At 44.5% G+C, this 8,320-nt stretch overlaps 1 protein-coding gene across 1 annotated transcript; it reads right to left on the minus strand.

The window, feature by feature from the left end:
* Positions 1 to 103: 103 nt before the first annotated feature.
* Positions 104 to 8,157, minus strand: PKDREJ (polycystin family receptor for egg jelly). The gene has a single exon (XM_075491742.1). It carries the CDS (start codon positions 8,063 to 8,065, stop codon positions 104 to 106), a length of 7,962 nt encoding a protein of 2,653 aa, XP_075347857.1. The 5' UTR covers positions 8,066 to 8,157.
* Positions 8,158 to 8,320: the final 163 nt, after the last annotated feature.

Raw genomic sequence — 8,320 nt, forward strand, 5'->3', positions numbered from 1 at the left:
ATGTTAAAAAATCCTTAGAAGTAAATTATTTATTTATGAACATTTATTTGAAATGCAAGTATTACAGAATAAAGGTCATCTTGAATACAAAATCTTTCCTTTCTCATATGACAAGATAAACCATTTTTTTTCCATTTATTTTTCTGTTCTTGAGCCCTAAATGTCGCTGATGTCTTCTCTCAAGCTGCCCATAGAGTACACTGTGAAAAAGGTCAGGCTCACTGGTTTTGGATGTTTTACAGATCAGAAGATAAAATATCCTCCTGAGCCTTTGCAATACAAAAGTAACTGCTTGTGCTTCATCAGATGGTTCTTCATATACGGGTTGTTTCATATCTCCATAGGCAGACATAATAACAGCTTGGAAGAGATTGATCAAGACACAGATCATCACCAACATGAAAGAGGCTAGGAAAAGACCACCCAGCAACCTGTTGGATGAAAATGCGGTATCTCTGAAAGCTGAGACACAGTAAGAGAATATAGTCTGAGCTGAGTGAATCATGTTATTGTAATTCCATTCATGCTGCCCAAACACAAGGTAGCCAAAAGTCATAAATACAAAGAAGTACACCACCACCACAAGGGCCATTGAGGAGATTCCAGGAAGGGCTGCCATGATCGATCTTTGTGCCAGGCGCACGCCATAAAAAAACTGAGAATATTTTAGAGTTTTCAAAACTACAAGAAATGCTAAAAAGCCCATAGTAATCCTTAAAATCTGATCTAAATGAGAAACTGCATGAAAATGAATGAAATCATTTGGGTGAAGTAAGTAAAACTTCACTATATCTGCTCCCACCTTAAACTTTATGATCTTTAAAAAAACAAAAAGAAGGAATGCTGATTTTAAGCCAAAGTTAATTATATTGGAAATGTTTTTAATATAATCTTTTTTTTCTTTGCCTATGATGTGAAGCTCATCTGCAATGTAAATGAACAGAAAGGCAAGAACAGTTACAAACACAAACATTTGAGCTTTAGTTTGCTGATGAAAAATGGGCAGTGCAAAAGAGTGTACTGACAAACTTGGTTTTATGATCCCAAAATGAGACATTTCAAATATGACTGAGATGGTGCAAAAGAGATCCGCATCTGAGTTAAATGTAGTTAGTTCAATGATCACAGCCCATGTCTTTTCATCAAGCCAGTTGCTCTGTTGTAGAGCATCCAGCCTTGTCGTTGAATTAAGTCTTCCTTCTTCAGGGAAAAAGTAAAGCGTGTATCCTGCTGGTCCATATGTGTGCAAATCTCCATATGAATAATACATCCACGGAGTTCTGTTTCGCTGGTAAGTGAACCCACTGTAACTGCTGGCATCCTTGGAAACAGACTGGTTGGCAACCTTTGTCCAAGTGCCAGCGTAGTCACCTTTCTCTGGGATGTCACTGCCATATTTGTGAAGACAGTGGCTTTTACTGATCACAAAGTTATTTACAAAGCTGTGAGGATGGAAACATTTTTTCTCCGTACCTTTAGCCCGCACTTGCCTCATCCTAGGCAAACCAATGATTTTGGACCAGCTGTTGGGAAGAAAGGTTGGCTGAATGTCATTGTGGATCAAAGGCAAGAACAAGTCTTTCACCCACACGTAGATATGTTCTAGCTTATCTACACTGGAGAGTTGTGGAGAGAATTGGTTATGGATAAATCGGTTGTAGTGGAAACTGTTGGTGTTCTCAGTGGAATAGGCAAAATTTAATAGCAGTGTTAAAAAGACAAGGTGACTGCTGAAACCTTTTGTGAAAATAAATGCCTTGACTTTAATTTTTGCCCTTTTCAGCATGTTTGCAATGTCATCAGCTTCTAAAGGCTTATACTGCTTGGTGCCTCTGACTTTAGCAAGTTTCAAGTGAATCTCTCTCCTCTCATCAGCACTCATCGTTTCTTTAGCCAACTTCATCTCAGAATACTTTTCCTGAGTTGACCATGTGATGTTTTCACAGTATTTTGGACGAATTGTACTCATAGCTGAGAAAAAACTGATTTTTAGAATTGAAAGGAGAAACACATTCTCAATAAAGGAGATTGCAGATGCTAAAAGCCACTCTAGTGAAGTCTGATAGCCATAAGACAAACCATATAACACAATGAAAAATGATGATAGCCCAGTGACAGCTATAACTAGTGCCCATGAGAGATAGATGCACCACCAATAAAAAACTACGTGCGGTCTCTTGCGAAAGGGCATGGAGGTAATGCTTAGTTTCCTTTCTTTCTGAAAGTTGCTCCCTTCTTCTGTGTAATTGTTACTAAAATTGGAATTTGATGGTGGCCTTCTCTGGCAGGCCTTAGCCATTGGAGGCGAATTTGTGGTTATCGTCTGCTCCTCTGTTCCAATTACATTTGCACCTCTTTCAGAAACTGTGCAATTACTCCAGTTTTGGGGAGCTCCCATGCTTCTTGTCTTTCTGGAACATGGCAGGCTCTGTGAGTTGCTGGGACCAGGAAGGTTCTCCAAAGGACTAATATTCCTCGATTGTGCTGAAGTTTCTGAAAGGTACAATTTTTGCAAATGTTCCTTCTGGTTCTTAAGATTTCCAGTCAGGAGGGGTGAACTCACTTTTGGGTCCGTCTGAGCCACACCACGAGGAGAAGGTTCCTTCTGGGAATACTTAAATAAGGCAATTATAATCATTTCCACAGGTATGGTAAGCAAAGCACATTCAATTCCTACTGTTATTGATCTCAAATACCTCAAGTGTATTGGAGATTCTTCATTCTTGTCAGCATTAAAGAACATAATGTTAACAAGCAAGTTTAACAATAATATTGCTAAACACGAAGACAACCTTTGGAGCCTGCTGAAAGTGCCAGTGAGAACATGAGCAAAAATTGAGAGCCACAGATGGCCCTCTGTCAGGCTGTTGGCAAGATTAATCAAAAAATAGTCGATTCTGGGCAGAGGTGTCTTGGGGTTTATGACAGAAAATGTCCTTTCTAATGAGTGATCGCCCTTGTCAAGAGAAAGCCATTTTCTGCACATAAAGAACCAGGTCTTCCTGGTGGACATATTCTCAACTTTGGCTCTGCTTAAGAACCAGCTTGGAGATGGGCCCTTGTTATTGTGCCAGACCCTGAAGGAACAAATGTCCCCCAAATCTTTCTTAGTAGTTAACAGAAAGCAATCAGTGCTTCCTTGTTGGAAAGATGGAAAATGTGGGTGCCGTAAACAATGGACGTCACTCGTGCCATTCTGGCCGATGAGCTGAAGAAAGACATCTGCTTTGGTTCCAGCTCCCCAGCGACTGCCTGTGTATAAAGTGACCAAAAAGCTCACTTTATCAAAGGGGTCGTTGTCTGGCAGAACTATAATCTTGCCTTTGCTGTCCCTGTCAGCCCTGTCTTTTCTCATGGCCCAGAGGGACAAAAGAAAGTATACAGCAAAAATAAAGACCACTGTTAAGAGGGTCACTGGGTTTTTAGGTATGTCTGCTATCAGGGTTTTTCCCAGATCTACTGTGTTGGGAGTAACTATTACTTTGGCTGCCAGGAACCTGATGTCAAACGTGGATGCATTTGACACAGTGTGGACTGACAGACTTCTGTGACGCCGCTTCATATTGCAGACACAGTGTACCCTTTGCCAGTCAGTCAAGGAGCCAAGCCTGCACGTGTCTTCTCTCCACAGGCTTCGAACTCCATCCAGAAATAAGCACTGATCACTAAAAACGTGTATGCTCACCAGTCTCTGGTTTTGGTACCTTATGACATAGGGTGTCAGCAAGACAATGGAGATGTTATGAGTGTCTGCATCGCTTCCTTGAGCTGTGGCTGTCAGCATTGACTCTGGGAGACAGATAATATAGGGAGCCTTAATGTTACAGTCAGTGCTAGCTGTCTCATTTTTGCGTGCGACTGTTGACATGTTGTGAAAAGCAGCAAACGAGGCTATGGGATGAGCATGAGTGACGTTGGTGCCTGTAAATACTAGCACCTTGAAAGTAACTTTTAATTTTGTCAGGATCTGGATGTATATGCTCTTGGTATTTCTGTTGACTTCAAAACTAAATCCTCCAGTTGTGTAAGCTTGTGTTTTATCGGGTCCCATTGCTAACTGAAAAGTTGAAGATTCCTTATCTTTCCTAGCAATAGTAATTTCTGCTCCTTCAGGCATGATCCCTAGTAGATCCCCATTAGCCTTGGTCTCTGCCATTTTGAACCCCAAGACCATTGTTGCAATTTCTGATGTGTAACCTAACCAAGGGAAGGGGTTCTCATCAAACTCAAAAAGGGCAGTGGAAATCACAGCATCCTGAGGCAATCCTGAATAATTTCCCTTTTTCAGTGATGGATAAAAGCAATTCCTGCAGGTGTTTCTGGTAGAGAAAGCATTTGCAATGTTCCAGGTTTCATCTTTCTTCAGAGTGATATTCCAGTGTTTTGTTTCCATTAGAGTTTCTGTTTCTCCAGGGACTTTGCCCTGAAAAACTATCTCTGTTAAATTTTCCATGATGGAGAAGACTTGTTTAACTCCACTTACATTGACATTCCTGCGATGCAGAAGAGCAGCTCTCAGGATGTTGGACAAGCATCTTAGTATTCCACTGGTCTGAATTTCTGCTTCCTCAGACCAATGGCTCTCGTTCCTCTGTATCTTCAGCACTCCTGTTACTTCTGTCAGTTTCTTAATGGCAAGGTCTTGTGATCTAATGTTCACTTCGTCAGCTTCCTCTGTGACTTGAGAAAGAGAAGCAACTACTTGGTTGATTTCCATTGTGCTCTCAACTGAAATATTCAGGGCTGTTTTAATCAGGCTTTCCCGAAACTGAGCCTTAGGGAGCTGGAGAGTTGGTGAGGCTTTAATATAGTTTAAGACTGAGGCTGCCAGATAAGCCAAATAACCTGCGCTAAAATAATCTCCAGTCTGGAGATAAGATGTCATCGGTGCGCTTAAACCGCTCACTGAGGCCAGCAGTTCATGAAACACAACAGCTAGTGGTCGACTGTTAACTGGGTTCCGTACGCGAACATATAAACTCACTTGGGTAAATGCTCCAAGAGAATCGCGGACTTGAACGTAAAGTGTCAAGGTGTACTTCTGAGAAGGCACTCCAACTGGGAGAAAAGATGGAGGAGTTTTAGGCTGATAACCAAAGTACAGAATTGTGCCAAATGTATTTTCCTCCACAGAAGTTATTTTGGTAGTTTTGGGTACATTGGAAGCTACTATCACTTTATATGTCAGAGGTAAATTGCTGTCAGAAAATCCACTGCATTGAACAACAAATTTTGTCAGGAAGGCTGTACCCCAATGTGGGTTGATGGTACACTTGCCAGCCCTAGGAGGAGAATTTACCTTAAATGCATGTCTGTAGATTGAGGACCTACCATCCCAGGTAGTTACTTTTAACAGAAGTATGTAGGATCGATGTGCAGTCTTTGTAAAAGTCAGAGCATGTATAGACAGGTAAGCCCCAGACCTCCCCGTTGAGGTTCTGGAAGACCAGTCAAAGCTAATTTCTGTAGAGTTTTCTGAAAAAAGGGACCAGTAGTAGACTGGCTGGCTGTTTGTTCTACAATTTAGGCATTTTCCAGACAAGGCAAATCTCTCTGTTGGAATTAGAGTGCTACCACAGTTTTCAAGGCATGCCACGTTCAGAAGGAGTGGGGAGCCGGGCTGCACATCTACAGTTTGGTCGGCATAACTCCTCCTTCTATCCTTCTGAATTGCTAGACGAAAGTAGTACACAGTGTTTCCTGGGAGGGATTCTGGTGGCATTGCTTGAACTGGACCTGAGGATGTTAACCATTTCAAATCCCTCTGGGCCGGATGGCATCTATTTCCTGGGCTGACTTTCATGTTTTTATAGTCTGACACGTCTTTAGTGCAGTACCAAGTAAATGTGATTCCCTTTAGTCCTTCCTGTGAATCAGGATCGTAGGATGCAGAGCCATCAAGAGTCCAATTATCAGAAAAACCCACTGTGCGGAACGTGCCTCCTGCAATATTTGCCACTAGATCGGTGCTCTCAATCTGAACATAAACTTTATCTGAGCCCCTGAGGACTGTTGTGGTCCTAATTGGGGTTATCGCAACAGTGAAATAAAACAGATACAACCCATAATCTAAAGTAAAACTGGGAACAGTTAAGTGTATCATTTCTACGCCATACATCAAAGAAGAGTTTATTGGTTTTCTCCAGTCCGGAATAGTTGTTGTGTCCCGAACAGGATAGATTCGCCACAAGGGCTTGATAGATATACCGACATTGCAGTCTACTAGCAATCTGACAAAGAGGTAAAAAGATGTCCCCCTTTTCTGGCGCAGGACAGAGGTGTGAAGAACAGGTTTCTGAATCTGCACGGTGTGTATGTAACATGCTTCTTTCTGGCAAGACACTGGTGCTTCTATGGTTTTTGCAGCATAGTTGTTGACTCTGACTCCTAAAAGAGCTGGTGTAAGTGCACTTCTGGTACAGTTCACTTTTGCCACAAACCCCGTGTATTTCTCTGGATCAAAGGGTAAAGCAGAGCGACGGACAAAACGTGTGGCATTTCTTACATGATCGTTGTATGTATATGTGCTATTCTGGAGAAGGTGGTCTTTTTGTGTTCCAAAAAGCTGCAGGTGGAAGGTCCACTCGCACTGTAGCATTGGATGTTGTGCAGGGATAAACCACACTAAATAAGTAAAGCTCTGCAGAAAAGAAGGACGGCTGCTGCTGAAAACATGGACTTCAAGGTCTCTTTCTGCCAGAGACCTAAACAAAGCCCTCTTCCGATTCATATAAAGATACATATTGAACTTGTACCACTGGAAGGCCACAAACTCTATGGAGAGTAAGTAGGAGAGCTCCTTGTGTTGGTAGAACACAGTGCGTGTGTTAGGGCCATCTGTGAAAGTGGGTCTGTTGTTTTCTTTGGTTGTGTAAAACGTTCCGTGGTTGTACCTGAAAATGTAAGTGCTCCTGTTGGTCTTTCCCTGGTGCAGGTTGACATGGGTGGGAGTTTCTCTGCCTGCAGTTAGGCTCAGGGTACCATTGAGTAGATGTAGTTCTCCTGTCAATTCCTCGAACCTCTTTCCATCAACATGAAAATAAATGCTGGCCACCACCACCTCACCCGGGCTCTCAGGTGTGGGAATGGCACAGAAATTGCTCTGCAGAGTAAAGGAACTGTAGGAATGGAGCCAGCCTCCTATAGCTTGCGTGTCCACCAGTCTGTAGGCCAGTGTCCTTGGCGTAAGGGGCTGAAGCCTCCAGGAGAGGCTGACGGGCTCTTGAGGAACACTAAGGAGCTTGGAGCTGACACTGAGGACATGCAGCAAGTCAGGCTCTACCTTGAGAGAGAGGCTGAGGCTTATCTGAGGCATCTGCTCGATGCTGACTGAAGCAACATGGAGCCCGTGGTGCCTGTAGCGCACAGTCAAGTGGTAGCTGTAGTAGGTGGCACAGGTCTGATGCAACTCAGCTGTTGGGTAGACAGCAGGTGGTGGCGTGTCTTGGTGCTCACTGCTGGGAAGGAGAAGGGTAGAGGGGCTGCCTCCCTGGCTGCTGAAGCGGTACTGCCAGCTGGCACTCTTGAGGCGTGCACACCAGCCCAACTCTACTGGCTGCCATGCATGGATCAGGTGTGTCTGTGGCCAAAGCACGAACAGTCGCATATCCTGCCCAGACATCTCGATGCTCACATTGTGGTGAAAGCACTCGGGTGCAGCGCATGAAGCAGATGAGCATTGCACTGTAAGGAGGCTGGAGGCCATGGGTGGAGGAACGCTTCCCGGTAGGAGGCCTGTCTGCAGCATGACTTGGCCTGACCAGCGTGATGTGTTCATTACCCAGGCCGAGTTCAGGTACCAGAAACACCGTGGTGGGGGTGGTGGCTGCCCCTCTTTCGTCTCTGCCTCTGGTCGTGCTCCTGGGGCAGGCTGGTAACGCAGGTCCATGGTGCTGTTCCACAGGCATGAGACCCAGCGCTCGTTGTCCCGCCGTTGAGAGACTTGTCCGTGAGGGCCCCGGCAGGTGACCAGCAGGGGTGGTGGCTGGAGATGGGGAGAGGAGGCCCTCAAGCCTCGGGGACAGCAGCAGAGCAGCTGAAGGAGGAGAAGATGGAGAGCTGTCATTGCGGTATGAGGTGAAAGAGAGGAGGGAGCACAGCCGCTGGAGCGCAGCCTGACGGAGGTTGACAGTTGGGGAGTCCCAACTGTCCGAGAAGGTCTTCTAGGATACCAGAGCCTCCTCCCCACCCTCCTCCTCCGCACAGCTGGTAAGAAAGGTATTTAACTTTAGAAACAGCACATCGTGTGTGGATATACCCGATGCCGCAAGAAACAAGTATTTCAGGGCCAATAATCTACACAAAACACATCCGCCGGCAG

This window comes from Mycteria americana, chromosome 1 (assembly GCF_035582795.1).
Source record: "Mycteria americana isolate JAX WOST 10 ecotype Jacksonville Zoo and Gardens chromosome 1, USCA_MyAme_1.0, whole genome shotgun sequence".
Taxonomy (NCBI): domain Eukaryota; kingdom Metazoa; phylum Chordata; class Aves; order Ciconiiformes; family Ciconiidae; genus Mycteria; species Mycteria americana.

Coding starts and splice junctions, on each gene's coding strand:
- PKDREJ (XM_075491742.1), bottom strand. CDS start 8,065: ATGACAGCTCTCCATCTTCTCCTCCTTCAGCTGCTCTGCTGCTGTCCC.